Below are 25257 nucleotides of genomic sequence, written 5' to 3'. Positions count from 1 at the left end.
TATCCGTACACAGGCTAATGTACTGGCATATAGATATATACCAGTACATTAAAGTTGAAAAATAAAGTAAAAACTTAAAGTAATATTAAATTAAAAAAATATACAGATACACCTTTTTTCCAATAAACATTAAAATAAGTCAATACATAAAATATACACATTCGGTATTGGCATGGCCGTAATAACCTGCACAAAAATTTATGATGTGTACGCTGTAAAATAAAAACTGCTTTATTTCACTTATTGTGAGGCACAAGGTGTGAAGAATTTAACCTCCATGTGCCTCACATTAATAGTAATTAACTCCATCATGTACCTTACACATTAACCCACTATGACTGGGAAACCTGATGGGGTTAATTACTATTAATGTGAGGCACATGGAGGTTAAATTCATCACACCACGTGCCTCACATCAGAAAATGGAAGAACTTTTATTTTTTTATTACTGTTGGCAAAGTATCGTTTTGGTATCGAAATCGCAATACTACACACAGTATCGGTATCGAAGTCCAAATTCTAGTATCGTGACATCCCTAATCTGAATGGGGATGATATAGTAACATCAGGAACAAAAAAAAATAATAACATACACAGCCTACCACCTAGCCCCAAAGCAGATTTCGCCCAAAGCTTCGTCCGGTGGAGACTGTAAAACACTAGAAGAAGCAGCAGCAGCGTCTTTCTGAGTATCTCTCCTCTATCTCCCTCCAACAAATCCCTCTTCCTCCCCCACCCCTTTCCATAGACTATGGGCAACGGCTGTAACCTGATCTTTAAGTGAGCTTATAATCAGTCTGCAACTCGGTCTAAAGCCCCCTGTACACGACCGTGCCCGTAATCACGGTCCAAAATTACGGGTACGGCAGGCCACGGACAAGACACCCACATTTGCAGGCTGTGCTCCTATATAATGTATGGGAGCATAGTCCGTCAAAAGCAAAAAATAGGACATCTTTCTACGGCACGGACACCTTCTCATAAACATACGGGAAGGTGTCCGTTGGCCATAGAAATGAATGGGTCCGTAATTACGGTCGCGTGCATGGGGACTAACTGATTACAGATATTACCAATAAATTGAGAGTGAATGATCAGTACAAAAGGCAGGGAGGACGAGACCGATGCTGTATGCGGAGACCTAGGCATTTTTCTAAAAAAATAAGATTTATTTCAAAGTTCCTTATCACTGTCTGTACCATTGATTTATAGGGAAAAACAATGACACTTACATTTTAATGTATTAAAATTGTAAACAAAATTATATGATGAGGTTTCTAATATATTATAAATCTATATATTTGTGTGGGAATTAAAATTATCTTTTCTAAAATTTCAGCACACTATAATAAAATCCAATAATTCCTTATTATATCATACCTTTCCATTGCTTTAGCTGTGTAAGGTAGATGCATTTCGATGCTGTGCTCATCTTCATCTGTTTGCAGAGACATTCGCTCGAACATTCCAGTCTTCCAAAGCTCTCCATAAACTAAAAAATAAATAAATCACAGACTAAGGGCTAGTTCACACAGAGCTTTTTGGCACGGTTTTTGATGCGGAAACCGCACCAAAAAATAGCCATAATCGCCTCCTATTGATTTCAATGGGAGACGGAGACTTTTTCCCAAAAATGGAAAAAAACGCACACGGGGGTGGGGGAAAAAAAAAAAAAGCAGCATGCTCTTTCGTCAGGCGTTTCCATCTCTGACCTCCCATTGACATCAATGGGAGGCAGAGAAATGCTCTTCACTGCGTTTTTTGCCCGCGGCACTCAAAGGACACAGCCGAAAAAAGCAGGAAAAAGCGCACTGTGTACATACCCTAATTAGTTTCTGCGACTGAAAAATCCACTCCATACATCTAAACAGGGCTGTTTCTGCAGCATATGCAAGGATTTCTACAAGAGTCACAGCAATTTTTGCAACAAATCTGTAGCGTATGAGTATACACTTAAAAGAACAGAGTCGATCAAATAAAGAAATAAATGCTTCAGAATAATAATATTTAAGAAAAAAAAAAGGGTGGGGAACACGATCAGTAGAGCTTTTTTTTTTTTTTTTTTACAACACTTATAATCTAACCGAATGAATATAGAAAACCTACCAATAAAACATTTAGAAAAGGTAAAAAAAAAAAATATTCTCTGAAGTTATCAATGTTCAATACCAGCCTGAACTTCTGGCTGGGACTTACCTTTCTGATCAATATGGAGGTCATAAAGAGGTGTTCTGTATATATCCACAGTGGAAAGTGCACATCTAGAAAGAGCCACATGGTGGGATGGACCGAGAATAAAAACTCTTCGCCTATATAAAAAAAATGATTGCCAACTTTGCAGCCTATAATAAAGCAGCCTAATAACAGTAAACACTGAACAAACATTATTTTACCTTGCAAGCATAGAACATTTAACGCAGGAACAAATAAACCACTGTAGACATTACGAGACAGACGAGCAAGAACAACTTTCATAGAGATTATTAGAAAACCACCTGGACACTTAGGTGCCAGTAACAAATTTCTAGATGCATTGGCTACCGGCTAAGTCTTCTATCCACCAAAATGTATTCAAAGCTTCCAATAAATAGTCAAGACATAAATATATCAAGAAAGACCAAAAATGTCTAAACAAAAATGACACAAAAGTATTTCTAAATGTAGAAAAATACCGTCTTGTCTATATTTTCATTCAAATAGCCCATATGTTTAACATTTCTATATCATACTAGTGCATTTCTATATTATATTTACTTGTTGCACTTTATACACCAATATTCTATAATAGTAGCCTTTCAAGAAGCTGGATGGCTAAAGAAGCAAAAATCCAAGCTACACCCGTAATACAGGTGCACTACTTAAAGGAACAGTGTCATCACAATTTTTTTTTTTAATATGTTAAAGATGTTAGTGCTTTATTAAAAACGTTTATATTTATTTGTGTGTTTGTGTTTTACTTTTTCTTATTTTTACACTTTTTCTTCTCTATGGGGGCTGCCATTTTTTGTTCCATTTCTGTATGTGTCGATTAACGACACATACAGACATGGAATACGGCAGCCACAGTCCCATAGAGACTGCGAACGGGTCCCGTCCCATCCACTTCTGTGTACGCCGTCTGTGTGGGAACTGCGCATGCGCCGCTCCCACACAGTCCAACTTGAAATTGGCGCCGTCCGGCGCCATTTTCCTGTGGACCGGAAGTCGCGGCCGGACAGTAATATTACTACTTCCGGTCGCGGCTTCCGAACTTGTGCACTTGGACCAGCGGCAGCAGACGGAGCGGACGGGCCGGAGGGAGCCGCGGCGGCAGGAGCAGGTAAAAGATTTCAATGTATGTTCGTGTACGTTTACTACTGTATGGAAACCTACTACACTGTGTGTTAGCTCAAAAAATGGCGACACACAGTGTAGGAGGTTAGACCGTTCAAACCCCTCATTTATCCCGGCACTAGCCAGGATAAAGGAGGGGGGGGATGCTGAGAGCTCACTAGAGCGAGGGCTTTTTACCCAATTTTGCAATGCTGCAATTTTGGGAATAGCTCCATCTAGTGACCAGCAATGGGAAATATTATAAATTAGAATTAATTTATAATATGTCCTGACTCGTGAAAAAAATAAAAAAAATTTGAACAATGTTTAACCACCTGCACACTAAATGTTTAATTAAAAAAAACAAAACATGTTTTTCTGGCAACACATTACCTTTAACACTATAAACATTTACAGAATATCGAATAAACCTGGCATCCCTGCTTTGGGGTCAGGAGTCACAGCAGTCAGATCCTTTCTGGTCAGCCAATTATTATCATATCCTAGTGATGTCATAACCATCAAGAATATAAAAACCCCTACTATTACAGAGGTGTAATTACATAACATTACCAATATTTACACTACCGTTCAAAAGTTTGGGGTCACCCGGACAATTTTGTGTTTTCCATGAAAACTCACACTTATATTTATCAAATGAGTTGCAAAATGACTAGAAAATATAGTCAAGACATTGACAAGATTAGAAATAATGATTTTTATTTGAAATAATAATTTTCTCCTTCAAACTTTGCTTTCGTCAAAGAATGCTCCATTTGCAGCAATTACAGCATTGCAGACCTTTGGCATTCTAGCTGTTAATTTGATCAGGTAATCGAGAGAAATTTCACCCCATGTTTCCAGAAGCCCCTCCCACAAGTTGGATTGGCTTGATGGGCACTTCTTGCGTACCATACGGTCAAGCTGCTCCCACAACAGCTCTATGGGGTTGAGATCTGGTGACTGCGCTGGCCACTCCATTACAGATAGAATACCAGCTGCCTGCTTCTTCCCTAAATAGTTCTGGCATAATTTGGAGGTGTGCTTTGGGTCATTGTCCTGTTGTAGGATGAAATTAGCTCCAATCAAGCGCTGTCCACAGGTTATGGCATGGCGTTGCAAAATGGAGTGATAGCCTTCCTTATTCAAAATCCCCTTTACCTTGTACAAATCTTCCACTTTACCAGCACCAAAGCAACCCCAGACCATCACATTACCTCCACCATGCTTGACAGATGGCGTCAGGCACTCTTCCAGCATCTTTTCAGTTGTTCTGCGTCTCACAAATGTTCTTCTGTGTGATCCAAATACTTCAAACTTCGATTCGTCTGTCCATAACACTTTTTTCCAATCTTCCTCTGTCCAATGTCTGTGTGCTTTTGCCCATATTAATCTTTTCCTTTTATTAGCCAGTCTCCGATCTGGCTTTTTCTTTGCCACTCTGCCCTGAAGGCCAGCATCCCGGAGTCGCCTCTTCACTGTAGACGTTGACACTGGCGTTTTGCGGGTAATATTTAATGAAGCTGCCAGTTGAGGACCTGTGAGGCGTCTATTTCTCAAACTAGAGACTCTAATGTACTTGTCTTGTTGGTCAGTTGTGCAGCGGGGCCTCCCACTTCTCTTTGTACTCTGGTTAGAGCCTGTTTGTGCTGTCCTCTGAAGGGAGTAGTACACACCGTTGTAGGAAAATAGCAATTAGACCTACCGGTAATTGTATTTCCAGGAATCCATCATGACAGCACTACAGGAGGTTGCCCTCTTGACCTCTGTAGGGACAGGAAGACAGAGAGGTTAAAAGGCCCCTCCCACCACCCACTTGCCAGTGTTTTTCAATTACTACACCAGGATGGATGCAACCCTATTTTATTTCTAGGGATAATAACTGACATGTTAATGCACAAATCAGAATTCAATAAGGGAGGGAATATAATGGTGCTGTCATGATGGATTCCTGGAAATACAATTACCGGTAGGTCTAATTGCTATTTTCCAGTACATCCCTCATGACAGCACTACAGGAGCAATACCAGATTATAATGCTCAGGGCGGGACTATGGATTGGAGGACTTTCCGTCCAAAACTTAAATCCGTATCGGACAGCACATCGAGTCTATAATGTTTGTAAAACGTATGATGGCTTGACCAAGTGGCAGCTTTGCAGATTTGGTCCATAGAGGCTTCTGTTCTTTCTGCCCAGGATGCCGAGACTGCCCTTGTTGAATGGGCTCTGATGCCTTGTGGGGCACATAGTCCTTGGGACTTGTTGGCTTCTTGTATGGTGGTTTTTACCCATCTCTCTAGAGAGCCTTTTGAGGCTTTCTTTCCTCTATTCTTTCCCCCGAATAGGACAAATAGATTTTTATCTCGTCTCCAGGAGGAGGTTCTATCCAGATACTGAAGAATTGTTCGCCTGACATCCAGGCAATGGAATTTTTCTTCTTGTTGGTCTTTTGGATCTGGATAAAAGGAAGGTAGAATTATTTCTTGTTCTCTATGGAAAGCGGTAGATACCTTTGGAATAAAGGAAGGATCCAGCTTTAGGATGATCTTATTTATTTATTATTTATTTCAGTTACTTATATAGCGCCAACATATTACGCAGCGCTGTACAGAGGTCCACTTTTTTTTTTTTACTGTCCCCATTGGGGCTCACAATCTAAATTCCCTATGGGTATGTTTTTGGGGTGTGGGAGGAAACCGGAGTACCCGGAGGAAACCCACGCAAACACAGGGTGAACATACAAACTCCATGCAGATGTTGTCCTTGGTTGGAACCCAGGACCCCAGTGCTGCAAGGCAATAGTGCTAACCACTGAGCCACCGTGCTGCACTGATCTTATCCTCTTGTACTTTTAGGTACGGTTCTATGATTGACAGAGATTGGATTTCTCCAATCCTTCTTGCTGAAGTAATAGCGACTAAGAATGCAGCTTTTAGAGTTAAAAAATGCATACTAATTTCGTCGAGCGGCTCAAAGGGGGGCTCACAAAGAGTCGTTAACACCACATTCAAATCCCAGGTAGGAACGGATTTCTTTAGGGAAGGTTTCAGTTCAGTTGAGACCGCTTGGGTGAATCTTCTGATCCACCGATGTTCAGCCAGAGGAGTGTTAAAAAAAATTACCTAAGGCTGAAATCTGTACCTTTAAGGTACTAGGGCTAAGTCCTTTTTTGAATCCCGATTGTAAAAAATCTAGGATTTTGGCAATGTTGGGAGAAAAGGGATCTGGTCCTGGGATTCCATGCCAGGAACAGAATTTCTTCCAAATCTTTTGATAGATTTTTGAGGTAACTTCTTTATGACTTGATAAGATAGTTGAAATTACCTCGTCTGACAGACCGTGGTTCCTCAAGATCTGCCTTTCAGGATCCAGGCTGACAATTTCAGAGTCTCTATTCCCTGGAAGAATAAGGGACCCTGGGAGAGAAGATTCTCCTTGACTGGGAGCATGATAGGATCTTCCAACGCTAGGTATTGTACGATTGGAAACCAACTTCTTTTCGGCCAATAGGGAAGAATAATGATGAGCTTTGTCAAATCTTCCTGGATTTTTCTTAAAACCATTGGTATTAGAGGAAACGGAGGAAATGCATAGGCCAGATCCATGTACCAGTGTTGGGACAATGCATCTACTCCCAATGGGTTGTCTCTGAGATTTAGGGAGAAGAATGTCTCTACTTGAGTGTTTTTCCTCATGGCAAACAGGTCTATTTGTGGATAACCCCAATTTCGGGTTAGGCAACGAAAGACTTCATTGTTTAGGGACCATTCTCCTGGGTCTACTTTTTCCCGACTCAGGAAATCTGCTGATAGGTTCTCTGAGCCTTTTAGGTGGACTGCCGTGACTGATAGGACGTTTTCTTCTGCCCAACTGAAAATTTGTGCAGAGAGGCCCTGAAGAAGAGTGTGTCTTGTTCCCCCTTGATGGCGAAGAAAGGACACTGCTGTCGTGTTGTCCGATAAAATTCTTATATGCTTCCCTTTTATGGTGGGTGAAGCTCTTATAAGTGTCTCCCATACAGCTCTTAGTTCTTTGAAGTTTGAAGACATCATCTTCATTTGACCAGTCCATGTGCCCTGAAAGTGTTGGTCTTGGATTACTGACCCCCAGCCGTGTTTGCTGGCATCTGTGGTAATCACTACATAAGGAGAAGTTCTCCAGGGGACTCCCTTGTCTATGTTGTTTGTGCAGAGCCACCATAGGAGAGATGATTTCACAGTCTCGGAAATTTGAATTTTTAAATTCAGGGAGTTTTGTTTTCGATCCCACCGGGACAAGATCAGATTCTGTAAGGGTCTGGAGTGAAATTGGCTCCATGGAATAGATTGGATGCAAGATGTCATCATTCCCAACATCCGCATACATTCCCTTATGGAACAGGCGTCTTTCCCCCAAAATTTTCTTACTTCTGCCAGTAGGAGTATTTGTTTCTCTCTTGGGAGGAAGGAATGTTGAAGGGAGGAGTCCAGCAGTACTCCTAAGACGACCTTCTGTTTCTGGGGAGGAAGACTCGACTTCTGAAAGTTAATTATCCATCCCAATTCTTGTAGTAGGGAAAGAACCTGTGACCGATGACTGACTAAGATAGCCGGAGTATCTGCTGTCAACAAGAAGTCGTCTAGATATGGGATAATTACTATACCTTGACTTCTTATGAATGCCATGATCTCTGCCATAATTTTTGTAAAAATTCTGGGGGCGGAGGAAAGGCCGAAGGGGAGGCAGACGAACTGGAAGTGGAGAATGGAAGGACCGACCTGAATTGCGAATCTGAGGAATCTCTGGTACGCGGGGTGGATAGGAACGTGATAATACGCATCCTTTAAATCGATCGTACACATTGATGCCTCTCCCCTTATTAGAGGAATAGTCGATCTGATAGACTCCATCTTGAATTTTCGATAATTCACCCACTTGTTTAGGACCTTCAGGTTGATTATTGTCCTGTAGGAACCGTTTGGCTTTTTGACCAAGAAGATTTTCGAATAGTGGCCCTTGCATATCTCGTCGTGGGGAACTGGGGAAATGGCTCTCAATTTGAGTAGTTTCTGGACGTCCTGGATAAGTATTTGATGAAGATCTTTTGCTTGGTACTGGGTTATTAGGAATTTCTCTGGAGGAATGGAGGAAAATTCTATTTTGTATCCTTCTTCTATTATCTTTAGAACCCAGGGGTTCTGGGTTATTCTTGACCATTCGGGATAAAATTGTAGGAGTCTTCCCCCCCCCCACTCTTGGCGTCATTGCTTTGAGGGCTGGAATGAATTATTTGGGTTAAGGAGATATCCTCGACCCCTTTTCCCTTTGGGGTAACTCCAGCGACCGGACTTCCCTTTCCCGCTGTAGTTCTGTGAAGTAGGATCCCTCTGTTGGCGAAATCTTCCAAATTGAGGGGGTTTTTTTGGTTTCTCTTCAGGAAACCCCTTTTTTCTATCTGTTGCACTCTCCAGTATGTTATCAAGGAGAGGACCGAACATCAGAGACCCTGTAAATGGGATAGAACACAACTTGTTTTTGGACTTAGTATCTCCTGACCACATTTTGAGCCATAATGCTCTTCTAGCAGCATTTGAGAGAGCCCCATTCCTGGCAGCAAATCTAATAGATTCTGCTGAAGCGTCTACCAAGAATTCGGTTGCCATTTTTAGTAACGGTAGAGATTCTAGTAGCTCTTGTCGTGATGTCTTCATCATCAGATGGGTCTCTAGCTGGTTTAGCCATATGAACATTGCTCTTGCTACTGATGTGGCCGCGATATTAGTTGAGATCAAGGCAGAGGAAGATTCCCACGCTCTTTTTAGTAGTCCGTCTGCCTTTCGGTCCATGGCGTCCCTCAACTGAGAGGAATCTTCAAAGGGGATTGCGGTTTTTTTAGCAACCCTGGCGACTGGGACATCTACTTTTGGGATTTCATCCCAAGGCTTAGTGTCCTCTGGATCAAAGAGAAGTCTGTTCTTAAAATCTCTTGAAATGAAGAGCCTTTTTTCTGAATCTTCCCATTCAGTTGTCACCATTCTTTTAAGATTTTCGTTTACCGGAAAAACCCTTGTTTTCTTTCCCGTTAGACCTCCAAACATCTCATCCTGGATGGTATGTGGTTGGTCCACTTCGGGAATATCCATAGTTTCCCGTATTGCTTGAATTAAGGTATCAGACATCTCGGAAGAGAAGAAATTTTTTTTCTCTTGAGTGGAAGAAGTTGAAGGTAAGAGTTCGTCTCTTTCTTCTAACTCATCTTCCGATAGGTAATAGCACTCCTGTTCAGAGTCCGACCCCTGAGAAGGAGGCCAATATTTTTGATCCACTTCAATCAGTGGTCTTTTTGCCCGGGAGTGTGAGGGAGTTTCTTGCGGAGGGGCGAGGGAGGCTACTGACTGACCCACTTCCTCACGAATCATAGTCCTAAGTTCGGACATGAACGTTGGTTGTTCCTCCTTTAGTATTTTGGCAATACAATCCTGACACAATTGTTTTTTATGGGACTCTGGCAATTTTTTTGCACAAGTCGCACATTTTTTAACCTTCTTTTTATCAGTTTGTCTCTGAGAGAAATCTTTTTCCTAGAGAAAACAGAAGGTAGGTAAAGTATGGTGTACATACATAAGGGGTCATACCCTTCCCCAAGGGTGAGACTCACGTGACCCTGGGACATATCTGGAGTTCCATCAGGACGAGGAAGTTCCATATCGCGACAGGTAACAGGCAATGCAATATGCAAACCACAAAAAATAAATCCAAGTTATAGTTATCAGCAATAGAAAAAAGAGGATTTGGATCCAGCGTGGATTTGTGGAATAAAATGGAACAATGTTCCAAGTTTAATGGAATTCGTAGATTAAAAAAGGAAAAAACCAGGATGGATGATTGAGAGTGTGCAATCCTGGTAGTGTGAGGAAAAATATCAGTAGTGAATGAAGCCTACGCGTTTCAGACGCTACACGCGTCCTTAGTCACGCTGGATCCAAATCCTCTTTTTTCTATTGCTGTCTACCTATCGTGTGCCGACACGAGGATCCGTGCGAGATGATCTGAAACATACATATAAGGTGAGCTGGAGGTCTTTTTCTCTATTAGAGTTATCAGCTCTAACTACATACCTGTGCGTGTCCCTTTAAATGCGGGCGTTTTGAATTTCCCGCCTTCCAAGATGTCCGCAGACCGTTAGTAGCCCGACGTCATATCCGGTCGGCTATTCGTCCAGCGTGTACCTGGAGTACAGCCGCCATAGCGGGCGCTAAGGCTTGCTATGCGGTGCAGCGAGGATCCCTGCCGGTGCGTCCATGCCTATGGAGCTGCCGGTCCCCGCCTGGTCCGCGGTCCGGCCGAAGCCTGCTTGGGAAACCCCAGCCCCCACACACTACCAGAACCCTGCCTAGGATTCCTCCGGTAGGTGTCTTAGGGAGGGAGCTAAGGGACCCGTCGTATGAGGGGTGTTCGCCTGGGCTTTAGGGGGAAGAGAAGGGGGAGTGCACGGACCCCCCGATCTTGCCCCCTGCCCGAGTTTTTTCCTGCACTATTACAGGAGCGACGCTCTCTGCTCCTGACCCTTGTGGGGACAGGAAGAACACTGGCAAGTGGGTGGTGGGAGGGGCCTTTTAACCTCTCTGTCTTCCTGTCCCTACAGAGGTCAAGAGGGCAACCTCCTGTAGTGCTGTCATGAGGGATGTACTGGAAATCTTCAGTTTCTTGGCAATCTCTCGCATGGAATAGCCTTCATTTCTAAGAACAAGAATAGACTGTCGAGTTTCACATGAAAGCTCTCTTTTTCTAGCCATTTTGAGAGTTTAATCGAACCCACAATATAATGCTAAAGATTCTCAACTAGCTCAAAGGAAGGTCTGTTTTATAGCCCCTCTAAAAAGCAAAACTGTTTACAGCAGTGCTAACATAATTGCTCAAGGGTTTTCAAGTGTTTTCTAATCATCCATTAGCCTTCTAACACAGTTAGCAAACACAATGTACCATTAGAACACTGGAGTGATGGTTGCTGGAAATGGGCCTCTATACACCTATGTAGATATTGCATTAAAAACCAGGACGTTTGCAGCTAGAATAGTCATTTAGCACATTAACCCCTTCAGGACACAGCCGATTTTTTTCAAATCTGACATGTGTTACTTTATGTGGTAATAACGTTGGAATGCTTTTACCTATCCAAGCGATTCTGAGATTGTTTTCTCGTGACATGTTGTACTTTATGTTAGTGAAAAAATGTTGTCAATAATTTGGGTATTTATTTCTGAAAAACACCACAATTTAGAAAAAATTTGCAAAAATTTACATTTTTCGAAATTTAAACGTATCTGCTTGTAAAACAGATAGTAATACCACATAAAATAGTTACTAGTTAACATTTCCCATATGTCTACTTTATGTTTGCATCGTTTTTTGAACGTCCTTTTATTTTTCTAGGACGTCACAAGGCTTAGAACTTTAGCAGCAATTTCTCTTATTTTAAAGAAAATTTCAAAAGGCTATTTTTTCAGTGACCAGTTCAGTTCTGAGGTGGCTTTGAAGGCCTTATATATTAGAAAATCCCCAGAAGTCGCCCTATTTGGAAAACTGCACCCCTCAAGGTATTCTAATCAGCATTCACAAAGTGTTTTAACCCTTTAGGCGTTTCACAGGAATTAAAGCAAAGTAGAGGTGAAATTTACACATTTTATTTTTTTTGCAGAAATAAATTTCGAATCCATTTTTTTTTTTGTAACACAGAAGGTTTTACCAGAGAAATGCAACTCAATATTTGTTGCCCAGATTCTGCAGTTTTTAGAAATATCCCACTTGTGGCCCTAGTGTGATAATGGACTGAAGCACCGGCCTCAGAAGCAAAGGAGCACCTGGTGGATTTTGGGCCTTCTTTTTTTTAGAATATATTTTAGGCACCTTGTCAGGTTTGAAGAGGTCTTGTGGTGCCAAAACAGTGGAAACACCCCAAAAGTTACCCCATTTTGGAAACTACACCCCTCAAGTAATTTATCTAAGAGTATAGTTAGCATTTTGACCGCACAGGTTTTTCGCAAAATTTATTAGAATTAGTCTGTAAAAATGAAAATCTACTTTTTTCTGAAAAAACATAGAAATTTTTAATATTTACAAGAAATAATAAAGAAAATGCACCCCAACATATGTAAAGCAATGTCTCCCGATTACGGTAATATCCCATATGTGGTAATAAACTACTGATTGGACCCACAGCAAGGCTCAGAAGGGAAGGAGCGCCATTTGGATTTTGGAGCATGGATTTTGCTGGATTGGTTTTCGGTTCAATGTCGCGTTTGCAACCCTCTGGAGGGACCAAAACAGGGGGAACCCCCCAAAAGTGACCCCATTTTGGAAACTACACCTCTCAAGGAATTTATCTAGGGGTATAGTTAGCATTTTGACCACACAGGTTTTTTGCAGAATTTAGTGGAATTAGGCAGTGAAAATGAAAATCAACTTTTTATCTGAAAAAGCATAGAAATTTTACATTTTTAAAAGGAATAATGGAAAAAAGAACCACAACATTTGTAAAGCATTTTCTCCTGATTACGGCAATACCCCATATGTGGTAATAAACTGCGGATTGGACCCATGGCAGCACTCAGAAGGGAAGTAGCGCCATTTGGATTTTGGAGCACGGATTGTGATGGATTGTTTTTCGGTGCCATGCTGCCTTTGCAACGCCCTGGAGAGACCAAAACAGTGGGAGCCCCCCAAGTTACCCCATTTTGGAAACACCCCTCAAGGAATTTTTCAAGGGGCATAGTGAGCATTTAGACTCCACGGGTCTTTTGTAGAATTTATTAGAATTAGATGAGAAAATTAATATCAACATTTTTTTCCACTAAAATGTTGAATTTTCTCATTTTCACAAGGAATAAAGGAGAAATAAACAACCAATTTTTGTAAAGCTATTTCTCCCGGGTATGGAAATACCCCACATGTGGTTATACATTGTTTTCATTAGAAATGAATTAACCCTTTCAGGACTGATCCATTTTTTGCTTTCTTATTTTCGTTTTTCACTACCCGCCTTCCAAGAGCCATAACTTTTTTCTTTTTCCGTCAGTAGAGTGATGCGAGAGCTTATTTCTTGCGGGAGGAATTGTAGTTTCTATTGATACCATTTAAAGTGCCATAAAAAGTACTGGGAAACTAAAAAAAAATAGGAAAATATAGTAATATAGGAAAAAAAATCTGATTCCATTTTTTTGGGTTTTCGTTTTTACAGCTTTCGCCGTGCGGTAAAAACGAAAACTACAGCGATTTTGGCGGTTTAAATTATTTACGTTTTTTACGGTGTTCACCGTGCGAGTTAAATAATGGTATATTGTAAATAGTTCGGCCTTTTACGAACGTAGCGATATCAATTCTGTTTATTTTTTTACATTACTTTTGAAGAAAAATGGGAAAAGGTTTTTTTTTTTTACTTTTTTTTCTTTCTCACTACTAATAACTTTAATTCTTCTACACATTTTATTAGTCCCATTAGGGGACTTGTACCAGCGCTCATTGGATCTGCGGGTACGATATGCTGCAATACTAATGTATTGCAGTATATTGTTATTCTTACAGACTTCTGTAACCGCACGATCGCTGTTCCTGTCCGTTAGTCCTGGGTGTCAGCTGTAATACACAGCCGACACCCGCAGCGTATGGAGCGGGCTAGGCACGTGAGCCAGCTCCATACATCAACCCCCGCACCATGACGTGCTATTAAGTCATAGTGCTCAAAGGGGTTAATGCACAGCGGATGGTGTGAATATTGCAATTTTGCACTGATTTGCCATTTTAGTGCATAATATGTTGTGCCCAGTTTGTGCCACTGAAGACAAATACCTCATAAAGCGTTAAGCGGGTTCTCCCGGGTATGGCGATGCCATATATGTGGGTGCAAACTGCTGTTTGGGGACGCTGCAAGGCTCAGAAGGGAGGGAGCGCCATTTGGCTTTTGGAGCGCAGATTTTGCTTGGTAGTTTTTCTGTTTGGGGTTTCGCTGGTATTTCAGTTTATAATGTGGGGACACATGTAATCTGTGCAGAGAACATCAGGGCATAATAAGAGGGTATAAAAATGCGGTAAATAAATACTTCATAGATGTGTGGCCGGTGTCGCACTGATAAATAGTGTCAGATGTTACCCGCTTTTAGAAAACACTGCACATTTTGCATCGCCATATTCTGAGAGCCAGAACGTCTTTATTTTCTCACCACTGGAGCTGCGTGAGGGCTTATTTGTTGCGGGACAATCTATACTTTTCATTTGTACCATTTTGGGGTACATGCAATTTTTTTGATCACTTTTTATTAACAATTTTTGCAAGCCGGGTGACCAAAAACAAGCAATTCTGACAATGTTTTTTAGTTTATTTTTTGCGGCGTTCACCGTGCACTATAAATGACCATTATATTGTATTATACGGGTCGGTACGATTACGGCGATGCCATATGTATATAGGTTTTTTTTTATGTTTTGCAGCGTTTGCGCAATAAAATCTCTTTTTTATAAAATAATTTATTTTCTGTGTCACCATATTCTGAGAGACGTAACATTTTTATTTTTCAGTAAAAAAAGCTGTGTAAGGGCTTGTTTTTTTGCGGGACGGGTTGTAGTTTTTATTGGTATTATTTTAGGGTACATGCGACTTTTTGATCACTTTTTATTCTCTATTTTGGGAGGGGTGGTGACCAAAAAATAGCGATTCTGGTGTAGTTTTTTATTGATTTTTTTTGGGGTGTTCATCGTGCGGGAAAAATAACATTATAGTTTTATAGTTGGGGTCGTTACGAACGCGGTGATACCAGATAGGTGTACTTTTTTTAACGTGTTCATTATTTCCTATAATGAAAGTCTTATTATAGGAAAAAAATGCAGTGTTTGTTTATATAACTTATAACTTTTATTTTTACACTTTTTGAAAACATTTTTATTATCTTTTTTTTACTTTTTTCACTTGTCCCACTAGGGGACACTTAGACTTGCAGCTTTGATCGCTGCTAGAGTACATTACACTACATACGTAGTGTAATGTACTCTAACTGTCATTGTGACGTGACAGTCAGACTGACAGGAAGTCGAGGAGGAGCGGCAGGAGGCTGCTCCTCCGAGGCTTCCGTACATGGCAACCCGGAGGTCATTGTCTGACCTCCGATTGCCGTGACAAGCATCGGTAGCCCCCACGATCACTACGTGGGGGCTGCCGATGTGCTTCAAACCACTTAAATGCGGCAACGGCAATCCGTCGCCGCATTTATGGGGTTAATTGCCGAAATCAGCGGCGATGGTCCGCTGACCAGCAAGGCTGGAGTGTCAGCTGTCAGGGACAGCTGACCTCCCGGTTCCCGGACACTGTCCGTTAGGACAGTGTGCGCCGGGAACTACTCCGCAATAGTACGTCTGGATGCGGGAACTAACCCCTCCGCAGGACGTACTATTGCGGAGCAGCGCGGCAAGAGGTTAACAATGTATAGAGTGTATATCTGATTAATTTAATGTTATCTTCATTGAGAAAAACTGTGCTTTTCTTTCAAAATGAAGGAAAGTTCTAAGTGACCCTAAACTTTTGAACGGTAGTGTATGTGATTCCTATTGGATTAGACAACCTTCTATAACGCAGTTTTTTGTTTTTCTTGCTGCACTATTTTCTAGGATAGTGGCTTCCTCCTCCCCGTCTACATCTGATGACTGTACAGAGTACGCTAGAACACTACAACTTCCATGAGGATCTGCGCAATTGTGAATGCAGCTATATAGTATAGAAAAAATTATAATACATTGGTTACTTTGTTCAGTATAAAGTGCAATGTCAAATACTTTTGTATCAAAAAAAGATTAAAGTATAGAAGGTATGATACCTTTATTGGCTAACCATAAAAGTTCTATATGCAGCTTTCAGAGCACAGAAGCTCCTTCGTCAGGCAATTTACAAATGAATGACAGAAAAAAAAAGCACAACATTTTAAGATGTTACACAAAGACAATTAGTACATGAGGTGATACATCCTTAACTGGTTCTCGACCGCTTGCTGTGCTTTTATGGCCAGCAGTCAGGGTCCTTAAAACCCCCAAAAAAAAAACTTTCCCCCCCCCGCCAATCATTGTTGTAATGCTAGCGCTGACCCAATTACCCTAATATAGACATGTAATATATTAAAATTTACGGAATTTAATAGACAATGACTATCACAAATAAAAGGTCTATTTTAGGGTAAAAATATGTTATTACCAAAAAAAAAAAAAGCTGAAACATTAAAAAGCTTATTTTTTTACTATTATTTTAAAACTTTAAGAATAAAAATTCTAAAATAGCAAAAAGGATGTGTATAAAAAAAGATAGAAAAAATCCATGTCCATTGAGAAACTTATTAGCATAAAGCTAATATAGGTCATAACTCCGTCAAAAATGATCGTTTTTCTAAATAAAAAACTGCTGTAATCTACATTACAGCGCTGATCACATCATGTACAATATAGGCCACTTATAATGTGGTGACAGAGCCTCTTTAAATCTGCTAAACTGTGATCTGGTCCAGTGTTTACCCACGGGTGTATCCACCTCATTCTCCAATGTAGATTCCTTTAACCCCTTCCCTCTTTGGTCACTTTTGACCTTCCTGACAGAGCTTCATTTTTCAAATCAGACATGTTTCAATTTATGTGGTAATAACTTCGGAATGCTTTTACCTCCCCAAGCGATGCTGAGATTGTTTTCTCGTGACACATTGGACTTTATGTTACTAGCAAAATTTGCTCGATACGTTTATTATTTAATTGTGAAAAACACCAAAATGTAGCGAAAAATTGCAACAATTAGCATTTTTCTCAATTTAAATGTATCTTCTTGTAAGACAGGCAGTTAAACACACACAATCGTTGCTAATTAACATCCCCCATATGTCTACTTAAGATTGGCATAGTTTCTGAACATCCTTTTATTTTTCTGAGACGTTACAAGGCTTTGAACTTCAGCAGCAATTTCTCACATTTTCAAGAAAAAATTTCACAAGGCCATATTTACAGGGGCCAGTTCAGTTGTGAAGTGGCTTTGAGGGTGTGTATATATATATATATATATATACACACACACACACACACACACACACACATACATACACACACACACTCTACCGTTCAAAAGTTTAGGGTCACTTAGAAATTACCTTATTTTTGAAAGAAAAGAACAGTTTTTTTCAATGAAGATAACATTAAATTAATCAGAAATACACTCTATACATTGTTAATGTGCTAAATGACTATTCTAGCTGCAAACGTCTGGTTTTTAATGCAATATCTACATAGGTGTATAGAGGCCCATTTCCAGCATCCATCACTCCAGTATTCTAATGGTACATTGTGTTTGCTAACTGTGTTAGAAGCAGGGGCGTAACTAGGAAAGGCTGGGCCCCATAGCAATCTTTTGACTGGGGCCCCCCCTCCCCTGGGTGTCACACAACCCCCCCCCTTGTAGATAGTGCCTTTTTTACAGCCCCCCCTGTAGATAACGCCATACAGCCCCCCTCTTTAAATAGCGCCATACATCCCCCTGTAGAGTACACCATACAGCCCCCCTGTAGAGAACGCCATACAGCCCCCCTGTAGATAACGCCATACAGCCCCCCCTGTAGAGAACGCCATACAGCCCCCCCTGTAGAGAACGCCATACAGCCCCCCCCCCCTGTAGAGAACGCCATAGAGCCCTCCCCCCTGTAGAGAACGCCATACAGCCCCCCCCCCTTTAGAGAACGCCATACAGCCCCCCTGTAGATAACGCCATACAGCCCCCCCCCTGTAGAGAACGCCATACAGCTCCCCCCCCCTGTAGGGAACGCCATACAGCGTCCCCCCTCCCAACAAAAATGCGAACTACAGTGTGTCCTACAAAAGACATGTATCCCCTCTCCACAGGATCTCCACAGGATAGGGGATACATGAGTGATCGCTGGCAGCGATAGGGAGAACGGGGGACTGAAAGTCCCCTGAAATTCTCCATGACTAACCTCTGACTTCCGGCGTCTGCGCAACTCAATAAAAATTAAAGGAGCGCTGGTCACGCATGCGCACAAGCACGACCAGCGCTCCATTCATTTCTACGGAGCTGCCGACACAGACCCCGGAAGTCCGAGGTTTGTGATGGAGAACTTCAGGGGACTTTCAGTCCCCCGTTCTCCCTATCAATGCCAGCGATCACTCATGTATCCCCTATCCTGTGGAGATCCTGTGGAGAGGGGATACATGTCTTTTGCTCTATTTTGCGCCTTCAGGACCAGACACCGTTTAGCCATTTTTAGCACGTGTTAGTTAAATGGCTATTACTTTTTTATTTGTTGGGCTAACGACGTGATTTTTGCGACGTTTTTTTCCGTAGACAATGCAGGTTTCATTTTTATCATTTTTATACACACCTTTTTGCTATTTTAGAATTTTTATTCATAAAGTTTGAAAATAATAGTAAAAAAATAAGCTTTTTTACGTTTGAGCTATTTGTTTTTGGTAATAACATAGTTTTACCCTAAAATAGACCTTTTATTTGTGATCGCCATTGTCTACCGTAAATTTTTATATATTACATGTCTATATTAGGGTAATTGGGTCAGCGCTAGTGTTACAACAATGTTTGGCGGGGGAACGGTTTTTTTTTGGGGTGGGTATTTTATGTGTATTTATTATTTAAATTTTTTTTTGCACTTTACTTTATTATTTTTTTATTACTATGGTCTGTCCCTCAAAGGTCAAAGAAGACCTTTGGGGAACTTTATATATTTTTTTTCTTTCTTTTACACCATGTTTTTCCACTGTAACTGGAGCTGCACAGCAGCCCCAGTTACAGGGGAAATCAGCCCTCTCATAGTGACGATTGTCACTAATAGGGCTGTGCTGGGTCTTGTTAGACCCAGCAGCAGTCTGCCACTAACGGCACCCGGCGATCATGTGACCAGTCACATGATCACCGGGAGGAATAGAGACAGCGCCGCTGCTGCTGTCTCTATTCCTGTACACAGCGCGCATTGAGCACTGTGTACAAGTGATCAGAGAAGACAGAAGCAGCTAAAGCTGCTTCTATCTTCTCCTCAGGGTCCCCGGCAGTCACTGACAGCCGGAGATCCGACATTCAGCTGCCCGATCGCGCGGGCAGCAAGTTAAAACCCGAGCCGTAGAAAGTCTATGGCTCGGGTTTTAAGGACCCGTCCCTGACCGCTGGCCGTAAAAATACAGCCAGCGGTCGGGAACCAGTTAATGGCAGAGCGGGGAGATACCTCCCTGCTCTGCCGTAGTGTTCAGTGGCGTCCCGCTGTAGCAGCCATAGCGGCTGCTAGCGGAGCCTCCGGCCATGGTGGGGGCCCGTGCCGGCGGGCGACACGGGCCCCCTCATGCCGCGGGCCCTGTAGCAGCCGCTACTGCTGCTACGGCGGTAGATACGCCACTGGTTAGAAGGCTAATGGATGATTAGAAAACACTTGAAAACCCTTGTGCAATTATGTTAGCACCGCTGTAAACAGTTTTGCTGTTTAGAGGAGCTATAAAACGGACCTTCATTTGCAGTGGCGGATTAAGTAAACCATGGGCCCTGGGCTGTTCCACAAGCTTGGGCCCCCTTCTCCACCACCGCCCTGCCACGCCGTGTCTATAGTGAACACCACCTTTCTGTGCAAGCATTGACAAATGAGTGCTACGATTCCCCTTTTCAAAGGGCTGTGTCCCTACATACTGACAGTCTCCAACCATCGCTGACAGTATCACACTGTGTAGGGACATATCCTTCCGACAAGGGGAATGGTAACACGCATTTGTCTATTAGTCCTGGGCACACAAAGACTTTATGTGGAATACAAGGATTTCCGATAACAGACATGTCAGGAGAGGTGACAGATCTATAAATGCAATGACTCACAGGTGATGTCTTCACTGATGGGTCGTTCTCTTTTCTTCTCCATCTGACACAGACCGTTATGGCGACTTCTCCTGATGACCGCAGGGTTTCCTGATGAGAAATCTTTTCCCCCCGATTCTGTAGCCATTTTCAGCGTCTATAGCAACATAAAAATTCAGAAATGAACACTATAAATTGTCTTATACCCCAGACCCCTAAGCAAATTAAGACCCAGGCCCATACATTAACTCAAACCAATAAATTCAGTCCCCAAGGGGTAACTAATCTTTTAAAAAACATTTGGCGTGTCATAGTGAGAGTGATATGTCAGAAGTTTTGATCGATGGGGGTCCCAGCATTGAGACCACCACCGATCACTAAAACAAAGCAACAGGAGTGCCCGGATGAGGACTGTTCCACTTAATTTCTGATTATCTTTCCTCGGCGCGGTGTATGGACTCATAGACTCTGTTGTGCCCGTACACCGCTTGCTCGGCTATCAGAGGAAAGACGATCAGAAACAAAGTGGCTCCTCACTCACCTGATCGCTTCTGCCACTTTGTTTCAGCGATTGGTGGGGTCTCAGTGCCCGGAACCCCACCGATTAAAACATTTGACATGACACTATGACATGTAATTTTTTTTTTAAAGTTTAGTTAGTTACCCTTTAAGCAGTCAGACACCCCTCCCCAGTGCATCTGACTGACTGCTGAGTGCCGTATGGGAAGGTCTAAGCGTCTTACACTTAGGGCGGATTTACACGTGTGTGCGTTTTGCGCGCGCAAAAAATTCTGCGTTTTGTGCGCGCAAAAGGCACTTAACAGCTCCGTGTGTCATCACCATATGATGCGCGGCTGCGTGCCTTTCGCACAGCCGCCATCATTATGACACTCTGTTTGTATGTTTGAAGCACGTGGTGCTTTTCTGTTTGCAATCATAGTTTGCCTGCTGTTGCGCAAATCACGCACCTCCCACGGAAGTGGCTCCGTGTGGCATGCATGATTTTCACGCACCCATTGACTTCAATGGGTGCGTGATGCGCGAAAAACGCAGAAATATAGTACATGTCGTGAGTTTTACGCAGCGGACACACGCTGCGCAAAAATCACTGACAGTCTGCACTGCCCCATAGACTAGCATAGGTCCGTACGAAAAGCACACGCGTTGCACGGACGTATTACACGTTCGTGTAATTCCGCCCTTATGGCTCTAGAGGGGAAAGAGTTATTCCCCTAAAGTACCCTCAACAGTCAATCAAACGCTCTGACCCCCCCCCACCCCCCCTCTGCAGTATAATAACTACTGAGGGCTCTATGGGAGAGATTATACTGCAGGGGGGGTTCTGAGCATCTGACTTACTGCAGAGGGCTCTATGGGTGGGAAATTATTTTGCACACAAAAAATGTTAAATTAAGCACCCTATAAACAATTCACAGTAACACCACACACTATATATTCAAACCCCACACACACACACACACACACACACACTATATAGACTTACATTATAGACACTATAAACACAGTACACACTATATACACAGCACACACTATATACACAGCACACACTATATAGACTTACATTAGACACTATAAACACTGTACACACTATATACACAGCACACACTAAATAGACTTACATTATGACAGACACACACACACACACACACACACACACACACTTACCACAGCCTCTTCCTCTGCGGTGCTTGTCTCTGGCAGCCTTCAGGACCTTAATCATGTGACTGTGAAGTCACCACAGGTCCTTCACCTTCTGGTTGCAGTTTTGCCGTTATCAGGCAGCTGCTGGAGGTTGAGACAGGAGGGAGAGTGTACAGCAGCACAGAGGAGCAGACTGTCAGGAAGACTCCAGCACCTGCCAATCACAATCTCTGACAGTCTGCTCTCTACAGCTGATGTGATGTGCCCCTGTTCCCTGGCCGCAATGAACTCCCCCTGCACATCCCCCCTCCTCCTCCTCTTCAGCCGCACATGGGACCGATGACCGCTGGAAAGCGGCCCACAGCAGCCCTGGGTAGTTTTTTTTAACTTGTGTGCGGTTTGGGTGGCTATGGGCCCCCGTGTAGCCTTGGGCCCCGGTCGGCCGCCCGAACCGCCCATATGAGGATCCGCCACTGTTCCTTTGAGCTAGTTAAGAATCTGGAGAATTACATTTGTGGGTTCGATTGAACTCTCAAAATGGCTAAAAAAAAAAAAGAGTGCTTTCATGTAAAACTCTACAGTCTATTCTTGTTCTTAGTAATGAAGACTATTCCATGCGAGAAATTGGCAAGAAACTGAAGATTTCCTACAACGGTGTGTACTACTCCCTTCAGAGGACAGCACAAACAGGCTCTAACCAGAGTAGAACGAGAAGTGGGAGGCTCCGCTGCACAACTGAGCATCAAGACAAGTACATTAGAGTCTCTAGTTTGAGAAATAGACGCCTCACAGGTCCTCAACTGGCAGCTTCATTAAATACTACCCGCAAAACGCCAGTGTCAACGTCTACAGTGAAGTGGCGACTCCGGGATGCTGGCCTTCAGGGCAGAGTGGCAAAGAAAAAGCCAGATCTGATACTGGCTAATAAAAGGAAAAGATTAATATGGGCAAAAGCACACAGACATTGGACAAAAGAAGATTGGAAAAAAGTGTTATGGACAGACGAATCGAAGTTTGAGGTGTTTGGATCACACAGAAGAACATTTGTGAGACGCAGAACAACTGAAAAGATGCTGGAAGAGTGCCTGACGCCATCTGTCAAGCATGGTGGAGGTAATGTGATGGTCTGGGGTTGCTTTGGAGCTGGTAAAGTGGGAGATTTGTACAAGGTAAAAGGGATTTTGAATAAGGAACGCTATCACTCCATTTTGCAACGCTATGCCATACCCTGTGGACAGCGCTTAATTGGAGCAAATTTCATCCTACAACAGGACAATGACCCAAAGCACACCTCCAAATTATGCAAGAACTATTTAGGGAAGAAGCAGGCAGCTGGTATTCTATCTGTAATGGTGTGGCCAGCGCAGTCACCAGATTTCAACCCCATAGAGCTGTTGTGGGAGCAGCTTGACCGTATGGTACGCAAGTAGTGCCCATCAAGCCAATCCAACTTGTGGGAGGGGCTTCTGGAAGCATGGGGTGACATTTCTCCCGATTACCTCAGCAAATTAACAGCTAGAATGCCAAAGGTCTGCAATGCTGTAATTGCTGCAAATGGAGCATTCTTTGACGAAAGCAAAGTTTGAAGGAGAAAATTATTATTTCAAATAAAAATCATTATTTCTAACCTGGTCAGTGTCTTGACTATATTTTTTAGTCATTTTGCAACTCATTTGATGAATATAAGCGTGAGTTTTCATGGAAAACACAAAATTGTCTGGGTGACCCCAAACTTGTGTATATGTGTATGTATGTATGTATATATATATATATATATATATATATATATATATATATATATATAACCCCCCAAAAATTCACCCCATTTTAAAAAACTTCACCCCTCAAAGTATTCAAAACAGCATTTAGAAAGTTTCTAAACCCTTTGGACGTTTCACAGGAATTAAAGCAATGCAGAGGTGAAATTTACAAATTTCATATTTTTTTGCAGAAATAAATACTTAATCCATAAAGTTTTACCAGAGAAATGCAACTCAATATTTATTGCTCAGGTTCTGCAGTATTAGGAAATATACCACATGTGGCCCTAGCATGCTTATAGACTGAAGCATCGGCCTCAGAAGAAAAGGAGTACCGAGTGGATTTTGAGTCCTTGTTTGAAGGGCTCTTGTGGTGCCAAAACAGTGGAAATCCCCCAAAAATGACCCCATTTGGGAATCTACACACCTCAAGGAAATTATCTAGGGGTATAGTGAGCATTTTGACCACACAGGTTTTTTACAGAAATGATTGAAAGTAGGGCGTGAATATTAAAATCTAAAATTTTTTTCAAAGGAAATGTAGGTTTAGCGATTTGTTTCTCATTTTCACATTGACTAAAGGAGAAAAAGGGCTACATTTATTAGAACAAACATAAACCGGACTACGCGTCTCTACGCCGAACCAGCGTCTTCATCAGGTCAAATACGAACGAGAGAAATAACAGACTGCTTAAATAATAATTAGCAGTGAAATCAGAAAACACACTGACGAAAAAAACGCCAAAAACTGTTTGAAACAGGCAGCCTGCTGTGACGTAATGATAATGTGAATGTAAACAACATTCCTGTAGGTCATTTAACATCTAGTAGTTGAGGAAAAATGCAAATGCAGAGAACAATACATATGTAAACAAGTTTTAACAGCAATAAAATGTGTAGACTGGATAGAAAATATATATACACAAAAGCGGAGTTACATTCTAAAAACAAGGGGATCACTGTCGGGTACTGGAAATATGAAAGTGGTCTAACAGATATTATGAAAAAAACTGATTTAAAATCATTCAGAACACCGTAATAACTAGAATTGATCAAATCCATACAGCAAAGTAAAAATATTTACATACTGCACGATGCAGGCTCTGTTAGCAGGCATCTACGCGTAACACAGGCAGACACTAATTCTAGTTATTACGGTGTTCTGAATGATTTTAAATCTGTTTTTTCAGAATATCTGATAGACCACTTTCATATTTCCTGTACCCGACAGTGATCCCCTTGTTTTTAGAATGTAACTCTGCGTTTGTGTATATATATTTTCTATCCACATTTTATTGCTGTTAAAACTTGTTTACATATGTATTGTTCTCTGCATTTGCATTTTTCCTCAACTACTAGATGTTAAATGAAGCTCCATTTTTTTTCATATATATATATATATACCCAGCGGTTCCCCTATTCAGGTGGCCGGTTCTTCTAACCCAACTGCAGCTTCATCCTTTACATCTGTACCATTGTTGTGCTTTTTGCAGCACAACTCCAATAGGTGAGCAGTCTTGCTCTACCTTTACCAAATGTGACCTGCACCATGTTGGCGCCGTGTGTTTTTTAACTCTCTCTCCAGGTTTAAAGGAACAGTGTCATCACAATTTTTTTTTAAATATGTTAAAGATGTTAGTGCTTTATTAAAAACGTTTATATTTATTTGT

The 25257-nt window shown here is 41.9% G+C and overlaps 1 protein-coding gene across 2 annotated transcripts in view; it reads right to left on the bottom strand.

Moving 5' to 3' along the window:
- Positions 1 to 25257, bottom strand: part of MEMO1 (mediator of cell motility 1) — a 239954-nt gene that overhangs the window by 120415 nt on the left and 94282 nt on the right. For both annotated transcript variants that reach the window (XM_075862742.1, XM_075862741.1), the window contains 2 exons: positions 2197 to 2309; positions 1381 to 1492 (listed from right to left, as the gene is read on the bottom strand). In XM_075862742.1, coding sequence (XP_075718857.1) covers positions 1381 to 1492; positions 2197 to 2309 — 225 coding nt within the window. The remainder of the gene's footprint in view (positions 1 to 1380; positions 1493 to 2196; positions 2310 to 25257) is intronic.

Source organism: Rhinoderma darwinii, chromosome 4 (assembly GCF_050947455.1).
Source record: "Rhinoderma darwinii isolate aRhiDar2 chromosome 4, aRhiDar2.hap1, whole genome shotgun sequence".
Taxonomy (NCBI): domain Eukaryota; kingdom Metazoa; phylum Chordata; class Amphibia; order Anura; family Rhinodermatidae; genus Rhinoderma; species Rhinoderma darwinii.
The sequence above is the reverse complement of the archived record's forward strand: the minus strand, read 5'-3'. Positions and strand labels throughout refer to the sequence as shown.